Source organism: Littorina saxatilis, linkage group LG2 (genome assembly GCF_037325665.1).
Source record: "Littorina saxatilis isolate snail1 linkage group LG2, US_GU_Lsax_2.0, whole genome shotgun sequence".
NCBI classification, from domain to species: domain Eukaryota; kingdom Metazoa; phylum Mollusca; class Gastropoda; order Littorinimorpha; family Littorinidae; genus Littorina; species Littorina saxatilis.
Window position 1 is genome coordinate 50900587 of NC_090246.1, and position 23659 is coordinate 50924245.

General features: G+C 41.2%; 1 protein-coding gene across 1 annotated transcript in view; it reads left to right on the top strand.

Annotated features, from left to right (window-relative positions):
- Positions 1-401: 401 nt before the first annotated feature.
- The window catches only part of LOC138959160 (lupus La protein-like), a 31506-nt gene continuing 8248 nt past the window's right edge, over positions 402-23659 (top strand). The window contains exons 1-11 of the mRNA XM_070330536.1: positions 402-541; positions 1913-1991; positions 2307-2376; positions 3111-3217; positions 4547-4648; positions 6535-6746; positions 7513-7587; positions 16452-16485; positions 19427-19567; positions 21690-21804; positions 23310-23476. Of these exons, the coding sequence (XP_070186637.1) occupies positions 1929-1991; positions 2307-2376; positions 3111-3217; positions 4547-4648; positions 6535-6746; positions 7513-7587; positions 16452-16485; positions 19427-19567; positions 21690-21804; positions 23310-23476 (1086 nt within the window). The 5' untranslated portion in view covers positions 402-541; positions 1913-1928. The remainder of the gene's footprint in view (positions 542-1912; positions 1992-2306; positions 2377-3110; positions 3218-4546; positions 4649-6534; positions 6747-7512; positions 7588-16451; positions 16486-19426; positions 19568-21689; positions 21805-23309; positions 23477-23659) is intronic.

Genomic DNA, 23659 nt, shown 5'->3' on the forward strand with positions numbered 1-23659 from the left:
CATGAATTGTCTGGGGATATCAGTCATTCCCAGAAACTCTCATGTAAAATGTCATAAAGATCGGTCCAGTAGTTTACTCTGAATCGCTCTACACACACATACACCACGACCCTCGTGTCTCGATTCCCCCTCTATGTTAAGAGCGACTGATTACTTCCCTTTGGTTATTTGATATATTAAAACATTTAGTCAAACCAGGGACCTATAATATAGGTCTATGGTCAAACCTTGACTAAATGTAACAAGTCGCGTAAGGCAACATTACTACATTTATTTAGTCAAGCTGTGGAACTCACAGAATGAAACTGAACGCACTGCATTTTTTCACAATGACCGTTACGATTTAGAGCACATTATCTACAATCGGTAAATTTCTTACATGGCTTTATTTAGATGTTGCATTGCAATGTCCGCTTCCACCCGGAAGTTAATAAGAAGAACGTACGCATGCGCTGTTGAAATTCGAAAGCGTGGTGAAAGCGTGGTGCAAGGGTTGATACATTCGGCAGTCGTTTATTGACATTTTATACTTCGTACAAAGGTAACACTTGGCAAGAAGACTCCGTTGAGTATAGCATGATCATAGTCATTTAAACGCTTTGGGACCTTCGTTTTTTCTTTTGACTCAGAGCATACTTTTGGTTTGCTTCGATCAGACTTTCACTGCACAAAAAGGGTTTTGTACACCGTGACCGTACACTCTTTGTTGTTTTTGTTTGAAATCGAACAAGTAATGTGCATGTTACCACACCACAAGGAATCATGTGAACCTAAACGTCCTTAGAAGACAGGGATTTATTCTGCTGAGGGTTGGATTTAGTTTTGTAATGGTTGAACGTTTTATTACTTTTTCTACGCCGGTATTTTACACGTGGTTCTGGGGTGCAGGAAAATTATCGATTACTAGAATACTACCACAGCACCAGGCTGTTTGTTTGTGTTCATATTTTCATGGGTTAATCTAGAAGAATATAAGTAAGTAATCAGTACCAAACTGGTGTTCATATGGTAATATACGTGGACCTTGTTTGGGAGTGTGACACTAACATGACAATATGCTCACAATAGACCTTTTCTGTATCTGAGCAGCTCTCGCGAGACACGCTCTTTGTTATGCTTTGAACATCGCGAGAACTTCGAACCTTGGCTTGTGCAGCTCGCACGAGATCGCTGTACTGCATGCTTTGCTATGCTCTGAAGTTTGCGAGAGATCACGAGAGCTTGGAATACCGATACTGGCGATAGAGTCTATATAATATTGCGGTAACTGCTTGACAAAGTTAGTCCTTAAATCGTGTTTTGTTAACATGTTTGATTTAAATCATAACTTACATCTGCAACTTCCACCATTAATGGCATTGTTTTTGTGTTTGTGTGAGGATTTACGAAGGAGCGGAAGTAATAGACCTTTTCGGTATCTCGCAAAGGAATTGAACTCTAAGTCTAATGCAGGAAAACACTAAAAACAGACGATGTGAGCGTCATTGCTGTTTTTGATTATGATTTTAACATGGTTTTCTACAGAAAAAAAGAGAATCACTGATGAAAGTTATCCCTTTGCGTGTGTGCGCGCCTGTATGTATCCATGTGTTTATGACGTCATCAATACTTGTGCTTTAGAGTAACAAGAGTTACCTCCCTTGCATTGAAATCGATGCATCGACTTCGTCAAAATTCCGTCTCTAACACACAAAAATAAGGCTGCAAATAGCTTGAATCAGGCATGACTTCTAGTAGATAAGACATGTCAAAAACTTCAATTTGAAGTTAGATTTAGTAATTTTAGATGGAGTTTTCGGAGTCAAGTAGTACCCCAATATTGCACACAATATGTATAACGCTTTGTTACCCAGATTTTGGTTCAAGCTAGTCGTCTATGTGTGTTTGGTTAATTTTATTTATTTTTGTTCAGATCTGAAGCATCAGTGATGGCAGCCACCAACGGAGATGGTCTGACTGATCTGGAAAAGAAGATCATTCGGCAAGTTGAGGTAAGTCACTCAGAAAACAATAGTAAAATTAACTTCACTTAGAAAACAATAGTAAGATTAACTTCACTCAGAAAACAATAGTAAGATTAACTTCACTTAGAAAACAATAGTAAGATTAACTTCACTAAGAGGTACATGTATATGTACCATTTGTTTAGGTATATGCAGTGCAGACCTTAGCTTAATTTGTATTGTTTGACCAATGACCATCATTGAAGAATACACACATTATTTTCTGTCTGTTTGAAAATGAAACTGATTTGGTAGACTTATGAATGCGCTGTTTAATATCATGCCTTTTACATTATCTTTCAGTACTATTTCGGAGACATGAACTTGCCACGTGACAAATTTCTGCAAGAGAAGATCAAAGAAGACGATGGCTGTATCCTTTGATTGATTCAGTGATTGTGAATCTGATTTATGCTGTCAGATGGTCATCGTTTTCATGGTTATTTTGACTTACTTTCCATATATAATAGACTTTTTTCGGATATAACTGCCCAGAGTGATAGCCGACAACATGTTTTGTCTGAGGTCACTTGAGGGAAAATTCCACATGTGCTTAGTGATTGGTGCAGGCCATCATGTGAATCCTGGCTCAGATGTGCAGATATTTCGAAAGAAAAGGGCATCATATTGTTTGGACACTGCATTTAACGTACACATCACTGGGGTTGTTTTAACTGGTTGACCACGTGTTTCCTGTTTGTCCGCGGTAAGGGGCGTGTTTCCTGTAAGGGACGCAACTCTTCTACCACCCTTGCAAATCCTGACAGAGTTATTTCTGAAAATCATCTATTATAGATAAATTTACAGGCAATATCGTAAAACTGAACGTAAATGCAGCAGTTTTGTCCTGGTATTTGTTTTTCATGACCACTTCGGACAACAAGTGCTTTTCTTTAAAAGTTAGAGTATGTGCTGTACCTCTGCTTATAAGTTCAAGTTTTCACAGGCACAGCTGTGAGTAAGACATTAGTACCTAAAACATTCAAGTAACTAAAAAAAAAATTCAAATAAAGAGCTCACTGAGTTTTGGTAATACTAATAGTTAATGATCTAACATTTTTGTTTTGAACCAAGGCTGGTCACATGTTTCCTTGACCATAGCTACAGGGGTTACCATGGAAACCATGCTCAACTTCAACAGACTCAAGACCCTGTCAGATGACAAAGAAGCCATCTGCAATGCACTGAAAAAATCTACATCTGGTCTTATGGAGGTTTGTCCAGCATAAGCTTTCATTGTTTGTCCTCAAACATGTTAGATTTTTTAAGCTCTGTACACACTGATGTTGCTTTATTGCTTTTTACATTTACTTTAGTCAAGTTTTGACTAAATGTTTTAACATAGAGGAGGAATCGAGACGAGGGTCGTGGTGTATGTGTGTGTGTCTGTCTGTGCGTGTGTGTGTGTAGAGCGATTCAGACCAAACTACTGGACCGATCTTTATGAAATTTGACATGAGAGTTCCTGGGAATGATATCTTTTTTTCGATAAATACTTTTGATGACGTCATATCCGGCTTTTTGTAAAAGTTGAAGCGGCACTGTCACACCCTCATTTTTCAATCAAATTGATTGAAATTTTTGTAAAGCAATCTTCGACGAAGGCCGGACTTCGGTATTGCATTTCAGCTTGGTGGCTTAAAAATTAATTAATGACTTTGGTCATTAAAAATCTGAAAATTGTAATAATTTTTTTTTTATATAAAACGATCCAAATTTACGTTCATCTTATTCTACATCATTTGCTGATTCCAAAAACATAAATATGTTATATTTGGATTAAAAACAAGCTCTGAAAATTAAAAATATAAAAATTATGATCAAAATTAAATTTCCGAAATCGATTTAAAAACAATTTCATCTTATTTCTTGTCGGTTCCTGATTCCAAAAACATATAGATATGATATGTTTGGATTAAAAACACGCTCAGAAAGTTAAAACGAAGAGAGGTACAGAAAAGCGTGCTATGCAGCACAGCGAAACCACTACCGCGCTGAACAGGATTGTCAGTTTCACTCCGTTATGCACAAGCGGCGGTCATTGTGAAAAAATGCAGTGTGTTCAGTTTCATTCTGTGAGTTCCACAGCTTGACTAAATGTAGTAATTTCGCCTTACGCGACTTGTTTATTATGCATTTATAGTTTCTAGGCATGTAAGGACCTTCCCCCTTGGTACACAGGTATTTCAGCTTTGACACAATGTTTGCAGTAGTGTAATATATCATGAATAATCAATGAAAATCTGAGTGGATGCATCTTTCTGTAAAAAGTTCATTTTGATGCAGCATGTTGTGTACTTTCTTTTAAAGATCAGATTATGCAGCATGTCTTTTCATGAGGTAGTATTCTGTGGCGTTAGAATCAGTAGAGTTTACTGCCGTTTTCTTGAGAAGTTGCTGGGTCCTATGAGTATGATGTGTTAGTTTTAAATGTTCTCATAAATGATTGAGTGCAGTGGATTTATTTTTAACACATCTGTAGTGAATGGCTTTTGGTGCACTATTTTTCTGAATGAGTTTCTTTTCATTGTTTCTGAAAATAGGTAAGCGAAGACCTGACAAAAATCCGGCGCTCCCCAGAGAAGCCCCTCCCTGACAACACAAAGGAGAGAAAGGAAGACCTCAACGCCAGATCTGTTTACGTTGTGAGTTCATGGAACACTCCTTACATTCAACGTTATTCGCGGCGTCTTTTGGATAATGCACCTTTCTTTGACGTGCAAAAAAACCGATCTTATTATGTATGTTTGGTGACGGGCGCAGTGGATAAAACATCGGCCTCCTATGTGGGAGATCGCAGGTTCAAATTGCGCCCGCGCCTGGTGGGTTGAAGATGGAGATTTTTCAGATCTCCCAGGTCAACTTACGTGCACACCTGCTGGCGCCTTATCCCCCCTTTGTGTGTACACGCAAGCACAGGACGAAGTGCACGTGGAAAATATCCTGTAATCCTTGTCGGAATTTGGTGGGTTATAGAAACATGGAAATACCAAGCATGCATCCCATGAATGCCGCGTATGGCTGCCTAAATTGCGGGGTAAAAACGGTCGTACACATACACAGGGCCTAGCATTGTAAGCCGTTCGGCGTACTTTACGCCGAAATGACATCTCCAGTACGCGGAACTCAATTTGGTGTACGCCGAAATGCAAAAACCTGTTATTCCCAAACGGTGTACCCAAACAGTCTCAGCTTTCGTTTTGTGCGCCGTTCGGTTCAATTCTCAATCGGTTTGATAGTTTGCTTTAGCACACACTTTCTCTGGCATCGCGCGAGCATGCTTTGTGCCGGTGTGTTGTGTCTCTAGACTTGTTAAACAATGTCATGAAGTGACAATCTTGAACATTGAACGTGGTCAGCCATTCAGTGACAAAGAATCCAGGTATTCCTGGAAGTGGGAATGGCTGTACTTCAAAGAGCAAGGCCAAGCAGTTCAAGCTTGAATCTTTTTAAAAAAACAACAATAAGCCAAGAAGGATCATCTGACGGCATCTGCTAAAGACATTTCTAGTGTGTATAGTTTTTGAGTCACTTGAGAAAAAGTGACTATGTAATCGGTCAGTGTTAGTCTGTCCGGCCGGCCGTCCGTAGACACCACCTTAACGTTGGACTTTTCTCGGAAACTATCAAAGCGATCGGGCTCATATTTTGTTTAGTCGTGACCTCCAATGACCTCTACACTTTAACGATGGTTTTGTTGACCTTTGACCTTTTTCAAGGTCACAGGTCAGCGTCAAAGGAAAAATTAGACATTTTATATCTTTTCTCGGAAACTATCAAAGCGATCGGGCTCATATTTTGTTTAGTCGTGACCTCCAATGACCTCTACACTTTAACGATGGTTTCGTTGACCTTTGACCTTTTTCAAGGTCACAGGTCAGCGTCAAAGGAAAAATTAGACATTTTATATCTTTGACAAAGTTCATCGGATGTGATTGAAACTTTGTAGGATTATTCTTTACATCAAAGTATTTACATCTGTAGCCTTTTACGAACGTTATCAGAAAAACAAGGGAGATAACTAGCCTTTTCTGTTCGGCAACACACAACTTAACGTTGGGCTTTTCTCGGAAACTATAAAAGTGACCGGGCTCAAATTTTATGTGAACGTGACTCATTGTGTTGTGAATAGCAATTTCTTCCTGTCCATCTGATGCCTCATATAATATTCAGAACTGCGAAAGTGACTCGATCGAGCGTTTGCTCTTCTTGTTAACAACTTCAATTCGTTCTCTGTGTATAGTTTTCAACATTTTCAACTCAAGCAAAGGAGGGACATTATTTGTGCTAAAGACATGCCTAGTGTGTATGACAAGGAGTGACAATGCTGACATTTTGTGACATTGTGTTTGTTTGAAGAAGGTAAGCACTTTTAGACCAAATAACACAAGATTCTGTTTTCTTGTTTTCTGTCTGTGTTTTGCTTGTTGGTGAAGGCATAATTCAGTTGCTCAATCAAGAAGAAACCCAGCTGTTTTGTACACCATTTTTTATTGTCTGCAGACTGACCTCAAGCATATTCTGTGTTCAGAAAGGATTCCCTGTGGACAGCACCTTGGACACTCTGATGGAGTTCTTTGAGAAGTTTGGCAAAGTGGATACCATCTTCATGCGCCGGGAAAAAGCTGAGAAGACTTTCAAGGGCAGCGTCTTTGTCACATTCACCAGTGTCGACGATGAGAAGAAGTTTCTGGAGGAGGAGAACGTCAAGTACCAAGAAGCTGAACTCATCAAGATGAAAAAGTAAGGTGATTTTCAGTCTGATTATGTGTGGTCTTGATCATAGATTGGCATACATTCAGATATGATGAATTTTGTAACCGGATACTTCTGAAGGGAAGAATCTACAATTACAAATAGCAGCCTATTGGTCTTCTGTTCAATTGTTGTTTGATTTAAATGTTAGGAGCTCATATTAATTTTTTTTAATTTATTGGCAGAATAGCTTCTCAGAAATAGAAAAGTGCAGAACCTGTCAAGACACACTTGGTGAATATAACAAAGATTTGTGTATTTATGAAAGACATGGGTGCACATGGATATGGCTATGACTGGAGCAGACTATTCAAGCCCCTAATGCACCCATGGGAATAACTATGTAATAACAGGAAGAAAGGTTCCAATCAGAGCTCTGTGTTTATGTGCATGCATCTGTGTGTGCCTGACAGTGAGAGAGAGAAATAGAGTGGTTATGCTAAGTGTATTTAGAGTAAAATACATCTGTGTGTGACTGACGGTGAGAGAGAGAAATAGAATGATTATGCTAAGTGTATTTAGAGTAAAATACATCTGTGTGTGACTGACGGTGAGAGAGAGAAATAGAATGATTATGCTAAGTGTATTTAGAGTATAATACATGTGTGTGTGTTGAGGTTGACATGATGTGACTGGATGCCTTTTTAACCACAACATCAGGATGACTGCCCAACCTTGTGGATTTTAATCAATCTGTATTTTGAGGAGCTTTACTTGAATGACGATTGTCTCATCCTGCTGTGTGTACTTTCAGGGATGACTACTTCAAGATGAAAGGAGAGGAGGCCAAGCAGAAGAAGAAGGAAACTGCGCCTGCTGACTCGAAAGAGTGAGAGCACACTTTATGTTATATGCTCATGCCTTGTGGTGAATGAATGCACTGAGGCGTGATTACGCTAGCCATTTTCATAACAAATATATTCAGACCTGTTTACCAGTACGATTTGGGCGTATTTTGTACGCCAAATTATTATCAGTACGCAAATACGTGACACACGCACAAAATACGCATAAGAAAAAGTCTAGAATACGTTTTCCGGTGTTGGTGTGCTGATTACAGGATGGTACAACTGATACCGGTTTCGGTCGAAGGGAGATAACCATGACAGCGAGTTTTCAGCTGTGGAAACCTTGTTCAGTTGTTGGCACGTGCGATCGTCTGGACAATCGTGGCAAAATGAAGCGGTAAAATGTGCCAGTTTCGGATGACTGTACCATCTGGAACGCCGAAGAAGAAAAAAAAAAGGATGACTGTACCAAGTCTAAACAGCAGAAGCAGCAGATTTTCTTGGAGAAATATAAGAAAGAGCCAGGAATTGTGGAGTCTACTATGGGAAAAAGTCATGCACACTGCAAGTATTGTAAATCAGATTTCTCCGTTGCCCATGCTGGAAAATATGACATCGAACGACACTGCAGTTCCAAAACTCACATGGACAAGGTTGCTGCAAAGAAATCCGCTGAAAGCTGCCAAGGAATTATGAAGTTCATTCTTGCAAAGCAAATCCTGCCAGAAGAAAAGGCTGTAGTCCGTGCTGAAGCAATGTTTTCTGAGATGATTGTAAAAATGAACTTGCCACTGTCAACCGCAGATGTTATTTCACGAACTTCATCTTTTCATTATCAATCTGCTTGGAAGACACTGGTTATAATGTTATAAACTGACAGGTAAATAAAATTGTTTTATCCCTGTTGTATCGGAAGGAGTTAAATTCTGAAGATGTTCACAAGACATGCTATTCTTACACAAACACGTTTGCACCCACGCGTACGTTTTCCCTAGCCCATATGGCTTTGCTTGCAAAGTACACCAACTTTTTGAAAAATACACTCAACTTTTTGAAAAAGTACTCTTGCCTCAGGTTTAGGGTAAACAGGTCTGTATATTTCTGCGAGTGTGAATACTTGCTCTCACAGAAACTGGTCACTCTGTGACAAAATCAAACCAACAGTAAATTTAAGCCCAGAACACAGTGATTACATTATGTGTGTCAAGATAACAGGTGAATAGCTGGAGACATGAAAAATGAATAGTAAGTATGAACAGATGTTGATTTCATTTCCTGGTGATTTGAGTTTGTTTAATGCCAAAATGCATTTCCAGTTAAAACTATCCCTGGGTTGACTGACAAAATGAAGGTTTTTTAGGTCCCATTGTTTCTGTTGATCTAGTTCATCTGTAGGTTTTCCAAGAGTTTGCATACATATGGCTACAAGGGGCTTTAATTTAGGAGCGGCTGCTCGTGTTATTTTTCTCAAGATTAAAAAAAAAACAAGTCGCGTAAGGCAAAAATACAATATTTAGTCAAGTAGCTGTCGAACTCACAGAATGAAACTGAACGCAATGCCATTTTTCAGCAAGACCGTATACTCGTAGCATCGTCAGTCCACCGCTCATGGCAAAGGCAGTGACATTGACAAGAAGAGCGGGGTAGTAGTTGCGCTAAGAAGGATAGCACGCTTTTCTGTACCTCTCTTTGTTTTAACTTTCTGAGCGTGTTTTTAATCCAAACATATCATATCTATATGTTTTTGGAATCAGGAACCGACAAGGAATACGATGAAAGTGTTTTTAAATTGATTTGGACAATTTAATTTTGATAATAATTTTTATATATTTAATTTTCAGAGCTTGTTTTTAATCCGAATATAACATATTTATATGTTTTTGGAATCAGCAAATGATGGAGAATAAGATAAACGTAAATTAAATTACATATTATTACCCAACTCACATATAGCAATTAACTCTAGTTCAGTGCTGGTAACGCTGTACGCGTTCCCCTTGGTAACAAGGGAGACCACCCTAAAAAAGAGTGATCCATCCCATAATATCAGACCGATGCCCGGTCCAACATCCGTATGCGTGCGCATACGCCGCCATTTGTATCATTCTCTCTCAGCGGTTCAACTGGGTAGGACGCTCCTGATGTACGCTCCTGCTGTCTTCAGCTTTTCGCCAGAGTCTTTTGCTTTGGCTTCTCCCCTTGGTCGCCTCCTTTACTTTACACCTGTACCTATGCTGTGTGGTGAGATCTTTCCGTTTTTGTTGTAACTTTAGCGACGTTTTCGTCGCTCGTGTGTACTTGTGAAATTTTTCTGAAATTGTTTTCTGTGAAATTTTTCGTGAGTTGTTTGCTATGGCGGAGGCTGCGCTTGTTGATAGCGCTAAACGGAAGCCTAGTTCGAGGCAGGTAGCTGACGTTACGCCTCCGAAAAGAAGCTCAAGGAGAGATAAGGGCGCAGGGAAGTCCGCGTCTGTGTCATCTGAGTCAACTTCTGTTAAGTCTCCCGTGTTAGCAGACGTACGAACAATCTTCCGGTCAGACTTGTTTACTTTCTGACAAGAGTAGTCGTTCTGGTGTAGCTTCTTCTGTTTCGCCTGGCTGCCCTGGGTTAGCGCCAGCCGACGTTGCTTCTTTATTGTTGACGCTGAGCTCTCAAGTTTTCGTCATTAGCGTCTGGATTATCTTCCACTCGGGAGGAATTGTGTGCGCTTCCGTCGGGTGTTTCTGATGTTTTTTCCTTAGCCAAGATCCGGCGGTCGCCTGCAGTTCCGGCTTCGACTTCCGCTAAGCCTTCGGCGACTGTGACTCGGGCGGATGTCCATGCTTCGCAGGATGGGGGTACCGACTTGGTGTCTCTCCCGAATGTGACACCAGTACAAGGTATGTCTACACCGCTTGCCGGTGTGCGAGCTCAGGGGGCTCTCTCGTGCGTTGGAGGCCGTGAGAGTTCTTATGAGCAGCGAAAGGACGAACGCCTCCGTACGTCTCTTAATGAGAATATCGGGGACCGTTTTAGTCCTCTTCCGCCCAGGGGGCAGGAAGTGGTCGGTTCTGCCGACGATAAACTGTCTGATGTTCTGCCTCCTGGCTCTGAGCTTGATCTCGAGTCGGAGGGTAGGGCGGATGACGGGGATGCCTCAGTGGTAGAGGATTCCCAGCCTTGAGAGACGGACCGCGGGTGTCCGTCTGTAGGTCATCCTCCTGCGTCTGGTTTCCAGCAGGGCGGTGTGACTGAATAGGCCGCGGTGGCCTACCTGACTCGATGGCGAGCAGGAAGGCTAACGACACCCAGCTTTCTTGCCGTTTTAGTTGTCCAGCGCAGTGACGTGGGCTAACGGAAATGGCATTTAAGTTATTGGTGACTCTGGGGCTGACCATGGGTGTCATTCTGGGGTCACCTACCTGACTACGATGGCGAGCAGGAAGGTTAACGAGGGTGCGTCCATGGGATGGACGACACCCAGCTTAACTTGCCGTTCAAGTTGTCCAGCGCAGTGACGTGGTCGGCGGAAAACGGCATTTAAGTTTTGACCGGAAGGGGTGGTTGAGAGCAGGGCGTAACTGACTCCACCTCTTTCCGGTTCCGACTTCTGGAAGTTCGGAGGAACAGGATGTTCTCTTCAGCTTTCGGGGATCGTTGTCCATTGCCCTGGAGTTGGCATATGGCCACGTGTAGCCGGGTTCTCCGGTGAAAGTGGTGTACGTTCGCGCGAGGAATGTAGCACGCATTTTCGTGGCTGGGCAACGTAAGCTTCCGCCCTGGGGGCAGGAAGTTGTTGGGCTGGGTGATTCTTGGATTGGCCATGCGAGTCTCTCGGGGGGTCACCTTCCTAACTTTGATACCGAGTAGGAAGGTGATGTTTGGAGAGGTGTCCACGGTGGTGGATGTCACCCAGCTTAACTTGCCGTTCAAGGTGTCCAGCGCAGTGATGTGCGCAGTGATTAACGGCATTTAGGACTTGACAGGAAGGAGTGGCTGAGGAATATTTTTGCCTCGTCCACCCCTGCCTTTGTTCGACGACTTCCGGAGTTCGGAGGAACAGTAAGTTCACTTCCGCGGCCGGGAATCGTCGTTCATTGCCCTGAAGATGGCATATGTCTTGTAGTTTTGACTTCCGCTTCCTCCCGGGGGGCAGGAAGCGAGCAGTAAGGCTGGTTCCTTGTTGGATAATTTGAGTCAAACAGGAAGGCAGCTTCCGGATTGCACGGTTGTGCTTGACGGCTGTTCAGATGTAGGTGCTTCCGCATTAACGATTAGCACTGTATTCAGGTTCCATTTCAAGTTAGCAAGGGCAGTGGCGCTCGCAGCTGTAATGGGTCGAGGTTCTATGGAATCTTCCGGTGTGTTTCTATACAACCGGTTGGTTCTCATGTTTACTAATCCACGGCCGGTTTCGCTTCCGCTTTTGCGGCTGCGTCTTCCGGTTACAGGATGGGACAGCCTTCTACTGTTAACACTGCGTTGGTAGTCGGCACTTTTCAGCTTTTGGCTTCCGGTTCCGTTACTGCGGTTCCTTTGCTGTTATACAGGCTGTATCCACTTCCCCTTCCAGTCTTCCAGCTGGCATGGGACAGGTGGATGGAGATCTGGTCATGGAGTTCTGGCGTTTGAAATTTTTTGTTTTTTTCGAAACTTTTCCGATGTTGGCAAGTTTCGCCTTATCGGGATGGGTGACTGGTTCTCATCATTTCGATGATCATTATTATGCTTTTGAACAGGAGGGAGGCTCTTACTTCACTTGTGTCGCTGTTCGCGGCAGTTCGTAGTTGTTTTGAGCTTTCCGAGGAGAATCTTTGAGTGTCAAGCCCTTAGATCCTCCGTCGGGATCCTTTGTGCTTGTGGAAGTTTTCACAAGCGAGTCTTCTTTGTCACCACTTGGCTCTTCCTTGGTGGACAACGCTTGACTTTATACCTGCGGCGAGGGTGCTTTGGCTTGTGTTGCACGCTCAAGTAGCGTGTCACTCACGGAGCGCTTTCTGTAGGCTTCGGTTAACTCCAAGCCTAAGAACTTAGGTTCTCTTTTTGCGTTCTACGGAACCGCCCTCGGGTTTGGCAAACATCCATCGGGTTTTTGATAGCAAGGAGAAACTGTCTGTAAGATCAAGATCTCCTAGCTCGGGTAGATTGTCTCATCTTTTCTTTTTGATGGGCTCTTTTGTACTTGTTTTTATTTTCTCTCGCCTGGGCGGTTACGTTCTGAATGGCTATCTTTGTGGTCCTACAGGACGCAGATACAAAGGATGTTGCTTTGCCGTCTTTTACCTAGGAGTAAGCCTCTGCCTTTAAAGTTTTGTTCTTTTGGCGTGACTTTAATCTCTTTCTCGTTTGAAAGTTATCTCTTTGAATCCGCTGCTATGCACGCGGGGTTTTTCCTTCTAAGAGAAGCTCATGGTAAAAGGGAAAGCGTTAGGCAGGCCTTGGCGGTTTTTTGTTTCCAAACGAAAAGCTTCAGGCTGGCTGTTGTCTATTTTAGCTTTGGCTTGACACCCTCGCTTTCACAGGGCTCTTTTATAGAGCTGTTCGGCGACCCTTTGGGTCTCACAGACGGGTCTTTGCAGTCTTGGTGTCCAGACCTCTTAAGGCTGGCAAGACGGTTTTTGCTTTCTCACATTCGAATTGCACGGATGTCTACTGTAGGGGTATCCTTGAGATACTCAGGGGCTTCCGCCTCAACTCTGGATTTGGTTCAGAGTCTTTATAGGGGTTTTTTGTGTTTTGTTCACTTGCCACTTGACTGGCGTGGTTCAAAGTGCTTTTTTTCTTACGGAAAGAACTCCTCGTCGTTCCGTGTATTGCAGGTGGCTATCCACCTTCCTTTTTGGGTTTCCCTCTTGTCTTCCATGTCTTATTCTAAGACTTTATGAGATTTTTGTCACATTGGTACAGCTCGGTGCAGCTTTGCTTTAACCCTTTTTAACGGCTAGCCTGACTGTTTAACACGGGAAACGGCCAAGCTTACTCTAGTAGCTGCTGCGAGAAGTGGGAGTAAGCGTGCTTTCTGGCTATTTTGAATAAAGACAGCCTTTTTAAGAAAGATAGATCTATGACTTGTGGGTTTCTTTTAAGTTTTCCGGCAGTTAAGCGGAAAATGGGGAAACAAGCTTCGAATTACGCTTTCAATTCATGAGGTAAGAGTTTGGCTTCTTTAGAGTTACGTTTAGCCAATTAAACTTTTCGGTTTTCGAAGATTTTTCTGACTCGCACGGAGCTTGTTAGTTCTTTGTATCTAAAGGTCGCTTGCCTTATCTTTCTTCTCTGTCGTGATTTAACCTCGGCATTTAAGCGATAAATGGGGTCAACCAGCTTCCATTTGCTTTTCAATTCTTGAAGCAAGAAGTTGGCTTCTTTTGAGTCACGTTTAGCCAGTTTAACTTTTTGAGTTTCAAAGATTTTTCTGACTTTCACGGATCTTGTTAGATCATTGAATCAAAGGGCATTTGCTTTATCTTCTTCTCCGTCGTGATTTAACCTTGAACGGTTGAAAACGACGTTAAACACTGATTTTAGGAGGGAAGTAGGTCTATCTACTCTGGTAGAGGTATGACGTTTGGTAGTCAACCTTACCTAGATGGACTGCTACACTGGTTTCTTGCTCCTGGGGAGCTTGATGTGGTTGTCTGTCCCGTGAGGACGCTCAGAAGGTACCTGTCACGGACTTGGCATTGGTCAGAAAGTCGGAAGGTTTTATGATATCACTTAACACAGCGGGTGTAAGGATATTGCGAAAGGGACTTTAACCAAGTGAGTCTCCATGTTGATCACACGGGGGTTTACCTGTTGACAAACACAGTCTGGAGACGTTAGGGCAGTTTTGCCTTTCACTATAGCTAGAACGTATGAGGCTAGGGCATGGGCCTTCTCTTTGGCAGTCCTCCGGTCGGGCCTTGTTTTGGGCTGAAGTTCTGGAGTCGGCTTACTGGCGGTCTGAGGAGGTTTTTATTAACTTCTACCTCAGAGACGTCTTGATACAGGACGGCAGTTCCGCGTTACCTGTTATGGTAGTCGCAGGACAGGTTCTAATATCATAATTTCGCTATGTACCCACCACCTATAGTAGCAATCTGCTATATGTGAGTTGGGTAATAATATGTAATTTAATCCAAAATTTTAATAATAAATTTTCATTTAATTAATATACTTACCCAACTCACATCGTTTAAACCCTCCCGCCTCCCCGCTGTGGTGGTATTGGGTTCTAAAAAAGTAGTGAGTTGGGCTTCGTTCGAATGATACAAATGGCGGCGTATGCGCACGCATACGGATGTTGGACCGGGCATCGGTCTGATATTATGGGATGGATCACTCTTTTTTAGGGTGGTCTCCCTTGTTACCAAGGGGAACGCGTACAGCGTTACCAGCACTGAACTAGAGTTAATTGCTATATGTGAGTTGGGTAAGTATATTAATTAAATGAAAATTTATTATTAAAATTTTGGATTTGGATCGTTTTATAAATTTTTATTTTTTTTTACAATTTTCCGATTTTTAATGACCAAAGTCATTAATGAATTTTTAAGCCACCAAGCTGAAATGCAATACCGAACCCCGGGCTTCGCCGAAGATTACTTGACCAAAATTTCAACCAATTTGGTTGAAAAATGAGGGCGTGACAGTGCCGCCTCAACTTTCACGAAAAGCCGGATATGACGTCATTAAAGACATTTATCAAAAAAATGAAAAAAACGTTCGGGGATTTCCTACCCAGGAACTCTCATGTCAAATTTCATAAAGATCGGTCCAGTAGTTTCGTCTGAATCGCTCTACACACACGCACACACAGACAGACAGACAGACACACACACACACACACGCACATACACCACGACCCTCGTTTCGATTCCCCCTCGATGTTAAAATATTTAGTCAAAACTTGACTAAATATAAAAAGTACATCCTTTCGATGCCTGGAGTTTATTTTATTACATTTGAAAATTACACTGAACTCGCCTGTGGTTTTCTGTTGGTATTATCTTTTTATATTTAGTCAAGTTTTGACTAAATATTTTAACATCGAGGGGGAATCGAAACGAGGGTCGTGGTGTATGTGCGTGTGTGTGTGTGTCTGTGTGTGTGTGTAGAGCGATTCAGACTAAACTACTGGACCGATCTTTATGAAATTTGACATGAGAGTTCCTGGGTATGAAATCCCCGAACGTTTTTTTCATTTTTTTGATAAATGTCTTTGATGACGTCATATCCGGCTTTTCGTGAAAGTTGAGGCGGCACTGTCACGCCCTCGTTTTTCAACCAAATTGGTTGAAATTTTAATCAAGTAATCTTCGACGAAGCCCGGACTTCGGTATTGCATTTCAGCTTGGTGGCTTAAAAATTAATTAATGACTTTGGTCATTAAAAATCTGAAAATTGTAAAAAAAAATAAAAATTTATAAAACGATCCAAATTTACGTTTATCTTATTCTCCATCATTTGCTGATTCCAAAAACATATAAATATGTTATATTCGGATTAAAAACAAGCTCTGAAAATTAAATATATAAAAATTATTATCAAAATTAAATTGTCCAAATCAATTTAAAAACACTTTCATCTTATTCCTTGTCGGTTCCTGATTCCAAAAACATATAGATATGATATGTTTGGATTAAAAACACGCTCAGAAAGTTAAAACAAAGAGAGGTACAGAAAAGCGTGCTATCCTTCTTAGCGCAACTACTACCCCGCTCTTCTTGTCAATTTCACTGCCTTTGCCATGAGCGGTGGACTGACGATGCTACGAGTATACGGTCTTGCTGAAAAATGGCATTGCGTTCAGTTTCATTCTGTGAGTTCGACAGCTACTTGACTAAATATTGTATTTTCGCCTTACGCGACTTGTTTTGTTTTACATGCATGTCTTTCATATCGTTCATTGTAACTCTTGTTTCTGTTGTTTTGTCTTCACAGGGATGCTGAAAAGAAAAAGGAAGAGGATGAACAGGTAAAGGATATGTACGCTGGAGGCAGATGTCAATCTGGTTTAGGCCATAAAAAACAAGTCGCGTAAGGCGAAATTACTACATTTTGTCAAGCTGTGGAACTCACAGAATGAAACTGAACGCACTGCATTTTTTCACAATGTCCGTAGTCCGCCGCTCGTACAAAAGGCGAGCCTGTTTAGCGCGTTAGCGGTTGCGCTGTGCTGCATAGCACGCTTTTCTGTACCTTTCTTCGCTTTAACTTTCTGAGCGTGTTTTTAATCCAAACATATCATATCTATATGTTTTTGGAATCAGGAACCGACAAGGAATAAGACGAACTTGTTTTTAAATCGATTTCGGAAATTTTATTTTAATCATAATTTTTATATTTTTAATTTTCAGAGCTTGTTTTTAATCCTAATATAACATATTTATATGTTTTTGGAATCAGAAAATGATGAAGAATAAGATGAACGTAAATTTAGATCGTTTTATAAAAAAAATAATTTTAATTACAATTTTCGGATTTTTAATGACTTTGTTTTTAAGCTTCCAAGCTGAAATGCAATACCAAAGTCCGGCCTTCGTCAAATATTACTCGGCCAAAATTTCAATCAATTTTATTGAAAAATGAGGGTGTGACAGTGCCGCCTCAACTTTTACAAAAAGCCGGATATGACGTCATCAAAGACGTTTATCCAAAAAAATGAAAAAAACGTCTGGGGATATCATACCCAGGAACTCTCATGTAAAATTTCATAAAGATCGGTCCAGTAGTTTACTCTGAATCGCTCTACACACACACACACATACACCACGACCCTCGTCTCGATTCCCCCTCTATGTTAAAACATTTAGTCAAAACTTTTACTAAATGTAAAAAGTTGTATGTTTCTGGTAACATGGCTACAAAAAATAGGGTAGGTAGGTAGGGAATTTTTATTTTTTTATTTTTTGGTCAGGGTAGAAAATAACTATACAGTGACGCAAAGAGACTGGACTTACTATACAAAGAGAAAGACAACACATTACAAAACAAATGAGACAAAAGGGACGCGGGGTTATCCCCCTTGTGTCGTCTGCCGTCTGTTACTTTTGTTTTGACGCTTTTTTTCTTTCTTTTTTTTTGACTCACATGCGAAGCAAAAGTGAGTCTATGTACTCACCCGAGTCGTCCGTCCGTCCGTCCGGACGTCCGGACGTCCGGAAAACTTTAACGTTGGATATTTCTTGGACACTATTCAGTCTATCAGTACCAAATTTGGCAAGATGGTGTATGATGACAAGGCCCCAAAAAACATACATAGCATCTTGACCTTGCTTCAAGGTCAAGGTCGCAGGGGCCATAAATGTTGCCTAAAAAACGGCTATTTTTCACATTTTTCACATTTTCTCTGAAGTTTTTGAGATTGAATACCTCACCTACATATGATATATAGGGCAAAGTAAGCCCCATCTTTTGATACCAGTTTGGTTTACCTTGCTTCAAGGTCAAGGTCACAGGAGCTCTTCAAAGTTGGATTGTATACATATTTTGAAGTGACCTTGACCCTGAACTATGGAAGATAACCGTTTCAAACTTAAAAATTATGTGGGGCACATGTTATGCTTTCATCATGAGACACATTTGGTCACATATGGTCAAGGTCACTTTGACCCTTATGAAATGTGACCAAAATAAGGTAGTGAACCACTAAAAGTGACCATATCTCATGGTAGAAAGAGCCAATAAGCACCATTGTACTTCCTATGTCTTGAATTAACAGCTTTGTGTTGCATGACCTTGGATGACCTTGACCTTGGGTCAAGGTCACATGTATTTTGGTAGGAAAAATGTGTAAAGCAGTTCTTAGTGTATGATGTCATTGCTAGGTTTAGTTACCCTAAAGGTCGAGGTCAAGCATGTGAGTCGTATGGGCTTTGCCCTTCTTGTTACAAATGCAATAAAAAAAAAAAAGTCTAGGGTCAGCGGGAAAAAACTAGGTAGGTTCGGGTGACCAGAAACATACAACTTTTTTTTTGTGGGCTTAGGCACAAGTTGTGATGCAATTTAGCAGAAGCTTTATGTTTTCGCTTATGTAATGTTGAGTAAGAAATTAATGTTCTCAGCAGTCTGTCAACACTTTGTTGTCTCCTTGAATTATGTTTGACAACTTGACATTCTAACAATCATTTGCTAAAGGGAGCTTACTCTGTCATCTATGTCATGTAATTTAAACATGCACTTGCTGTGGTTGTCTTTTTTTTCCTTGACATTTTTTTTAGTCAACAAGCAAGAAGTTAAAAGCTGTGGGAATGCATTCCCCTTTTTTGTGACCACCCAGATAGACATAATAACATTTATTATACAATTTAATTAGAAAAGGCAACAAAACAAAAGGTAATGTATCGATTGGACATTGGATTTCCCTTCTTTGAGCCATGTGACGTCTGAGGCCTACAAAACTTCATATTTGGGCGTTTCAGGTTGACCGAAACTTCAAAGGAACTACAAAACACACGTCATGTGTTTGATTGCATGTGTGTGTGCTCGTTCAATCGTCAAAACAACAACGAAGTCAGTACATGACGTGTGTTTTGTAGTTCCTTTGAAGTTTCGGTCAACCTGAAACGCCCAAATATGAAGCTTATGTGTTTGATTGCATGTGTGTGGTCGTTCAATCATCAAAACAACAACAAAGTTAGTACCTGAAAGGAATTCGATCGATACATAAATGTTATTTGCGTTTTTGACCAAAATATGACATTTTACACAGATCGAGACAGTCATTGTTCTCCGAGACCGCGATACAAATAACGTACAGTGTCTTGTTTTATCTATTTTAGTATTTATTCAGCTTTTAACTTAAGATCATGTGAATATTGAGGCTGAGATGTATGTTTCAAATTTAAACATTGCATCGTGTCAAATTGAGTGTTTGTGCTTAGTTGGCTTTTTGCTAAACTGCTGTCTGATTGCAGAAACTTGACGAGCAGATGACCAAGGGATCAGTGCTGTTCCTGAAAGGACTGACGAAGGAAACGACGATGGAAGACGTGAGGGCCTTCTTCGGGGAATTTGGCAACGTAGCCTGGGTGGAGTATTCCAAAGGAGATGAGAAGGTTAGTTTGTGTTCTGAGTTCCTACGTAAGGAGCATCTCAATCGCTTTTTCGGATAGGTTTAGAAAATAGAACTTAATTTGTTTATGGAAACACATTTGTTCTCTTGCTTCCTTTTTATTGATTTTTCTGTCTCGCCTTGTTGTCCCTCTTTATAGTCAAAGTAGACCTATTTAAAGGCCCAGTCTGCCTCAAATGGTTTACAGAACGATTTAAATCTTCTCACGAAAAAAGCAGTTCTAACCTTATGGAACACACTTAAAACAGCATTTAAAAGCATTAAATGACACAGTTTGTTTGAATGGCTATTTAGCTTGGGTAAACCACACACCAGATTTCGTGTTTTATTTTACCCCTGAGCCATTGTGAACCTGTGTGATCCACTTTCCTTTTTTTCACAATTTAGTCATCAGTTTGTGATTTCAATGCGACTCGCTGCATCTGCAAGCACGTTATTGTGTACCTCTGAATCTAAAACGCAACAAACGGCTGTGACCGTCGCGATATAACCTTCGTGGTTGAAAACGACGTTAAACACCAAATAAAGAAAGAAACGGCTGCGAGTCACACAAACTTATCGGCAGGGTTTGGCTTCAAAGAAGCAAGCGCTATGCAGAAAATTCGTCTTCTTGCGTGACCTGCTTCCGGGCTCCCTTTTTTCAACTTTTAAAAATTCGAATTGTAGTGATCTTGTCTTGATGAAAAAAGAATTCTTTTATGATTTAAGAATTTTTGTGTAACAAACTGTCAATTTTGATTTTGATTTTAAAAGTTAGTTCTAGCGCCAAAACAAGGCGTACAATTTGTCTCATTGTTAAGTTCTTTGAAAAATGCTCGCTCTTTAAGCCCGCTACTAACTACAGCCGAACCAAGCCGAACGTTCAGCGACTTCATCAAATTCCCCAATTTTTAGGTTGCACCTGTGACGTTCGCGGTTTGCCGATTCAATCCTGCAAACCTTCGGCGCGTCATCGGCAAACTGACTTTTGGTTGGTTGAATATTTGTGTATCTTCATCCTTGAAGAGTGACAATACTGGCGGCTATAACGCTGTCAACAGATCACGAGTCTTCTCACGTGATATTTCTTGATCATATGACCGGTATCACCGAAACATTCGCCACTAGTTAATACACTGAACCAGGCACGGTGTAACATTCGCCGACCTAGTTCGGCTTGGCTCGGCTGTAGTTAGTAGCGGGCTTTACAGAGGGCACCTAGGATGTTCTCAAGCGGAGAGTGTATAAACGAAAGGGTGTTTGTACTGTGTGTCAAAGCCTGACAGTGTCTGTGACCAGAAACTGATGGTTTACGTGAAGCTGAGTGTGCCTTTAAGCTGTGTTTCCATTTACCGGTGTCGGCAGTGGAAAAAAACCGATCCCAACAGTAGGCACCCAAAGTGGGCGTGATCTTAGTCATTCCAAACATTCAAAGACCCCCTACAACTAGCTTTGTTGGCTGTTTTTTGTCAGATATATGTATTACCTGAAATGCACTTCGTCCAGTAAAATTATTTAGTTTTTTAAGCATTTTGTTGAAATTAAAGCGTGTTTTCCATTTTATTTCTTGCATTTCATTTTTCTCACCATATAAGTAGCTTCAGATATAGTTGACCTTAAATTAAGAATGGTTTTGTGAGTATTTGAACGATTGACCCTCATGAATCAAGCTAGATAGAAAAAAAATCTGCCTGCTGCGCTGCTTTTAATGGAAGAACAAATGCTAACATTCGCCTGCTACCAAGCTATTTCCTCGCTGCTCGCCGTCGCGTCGCTTCATTGAAACGTAGCTTTAACCCTCTTTTAGGTACTCCTAGTTTCAGACCCTCCCCGTGTTAAATCCTGCAGACTTGGATTTTCTTTTTATAACCAACTAAATTTTACTCCCATTTACCTGACTATTATGACCCCCTTTTTAAATAAAAATTTTTATTTTTATTTTTTTGTCTGGGGGGGTTTGGGATTTGATGTTTTAAAAGTTGGTTTCTAGTGTAGTACACACGCAGTGATGTTCAGAGAAGATGTGGAAGTGGACAACTCATTAGACCATGATTCTTTATGAATAAGGATGGGGACAAAAGGAGATATTCTGAGAGGTTGAGCTTTGTGTGTGACTGCTGTTTCAGGCGCTGCTCCGTTTCAGCGAGGCAGATGCCCAAGCGTCCCTGGACAAAGCCAAAGCTACTGCGGATGGCAAGGTCATCATCAACGGTGCAGAGCTCGAGAGTCGCGTCCTGGAGGGTATGTTTTGTTATTGTTTCATTCCACTTATGCTTGATGAGTGGAGTTTCTGAAACATTGCCTTACACATGTTGATTATAAGGCTTTGAAAGCAAGGATTTTAAGGCTCTGTTGTGCGCATGGTAGCCATGTTCCTGCAGTTTGGTATTTCATGTATGAAATGTAGGGGAGACAATTTACCATACTTTGCTGCTTACTCTGACTTCTAGCATGATGTGTTTGTGTGTGTTTGATCTCTAGTTTTTTGGAAAAGTCAGGTGTTTGTGTGTGTTTGATCTCTTTAGCTTTTTGGAAAAGTCAGGTTTTTGTGTGTGTTTGATCTCTTTAGCTTTTTGGAAAAGTCAGGTGTTTGTGTGTGTTTGATCTCTTTAGTTTTTTGGAAAAGTCAGCTGCTTATTTATCCCCAGCAGAAGCTTAGAAAGGAAAGCGGTTGTTTTAAGCCCCACTCCGCTTCACAAGATGTTAACAGAATGATGACATCTTTCACTTAAACAGTAATAGTAACCTTATGGAACACAATCGCAATAGCATTTAACAAATTGAATGGCTATTTAGCACACGTAAACCGCACTTCAGTTTTCGTGGTTTATTCAACACCCGAGCCACTTTTTTCATACATGATCAATTAAGTTGTTTGCAGTTTCTATATAGGCGACTCTATATCTGCAATAGCAAGTAATTGTGTACCTCTGAATCTAAAGTACAACAAATGACTGATAGTGACACAAACCGAGTTGCGGCATCTTCAAAGAAACTGTAGCGGTTTGTGGAAACTCCGTCTGCTTGGGCAATGGTAAAATGCAGCTCATATGATGTGATAGTAGCCCTGTCGTGGAAGTACGCTTGTATGCACACAATACTCAATCTACACTAGCACAGCAACAAGCGGTATTAAATGTTCAAAAAGCTCAGTCGACCAGCACCTTAAAAAGGGCAAAGTTGTGTCATTTTTGGGACTATACTTCGCTGTCGTCAAATGAAAAAAGCTGCATCTCACACGCACCTGTCAACTCAGCCACCCAACTAGCTTGACATACATCTCTTGCTTGTCTCACAAACTGTCAATATATCATTTAGATTTTAAAAGTTAGGTCTAGCGCCATAACGAGGCGTCCGATCTGCATCTATACGTATGTCCATGCAAAATAAATTCTTTGAAAAATGCTCACTCTCTGTGGAGGGCATCTATGGGGTTCTATAGCGATAAGTGTTTAAACGAAACGATTGTTGTACCGTATGTAAAAGCCTGTCTGTGTCTGTGGCCAGAAACTGATGGTTTACGGGAGGTTTACGGGAGGCGGAGTAGGCCTTTAAAAACCAGAAGGACATAAACGAAATGATGTCTCCACAAAAGGATTTTCAATATTGTATGCAATAACAAGAATAGCTTTCTGGTGCAAAAAGATTTGTTTCACTGTAAAAGATTCTGAAAAAATGTGTTAAATGCTGGATGTTTTGGTTATTGAGGGTTTCATGTTTGTCTGGTTTCTCGATTTTTCGTGCAGGTGAAGAGGAGAAGGAGTACTGGCGTAAGATGTTCCGTGACATTGCTGAGCGCAAGCAGAGAACTAAGAACAGAAGCTTCCAGACCAGAAAGAGGAGAGGCGGTGGAAGAGGCGGCGGAGGAAGAGGCGGAGGTGGGAGAGGCGGTGGTCGGCCGTTCCACAAGCGTGTAAGATATCTTTTACTTTTTTGAGTCACTTGAGAAAAAGTGACTCTATGTAATCGGTCAGTGTTAGTCTGTCCGGCCGGCCGGCCGTAGACACCACCTTAACGTTGGACTTTTCTCGGAAACTATCAAAGCGATCGGGCTCATATTTTGTTTAGTCGTGACCTCCAATGACCTCTACACTTT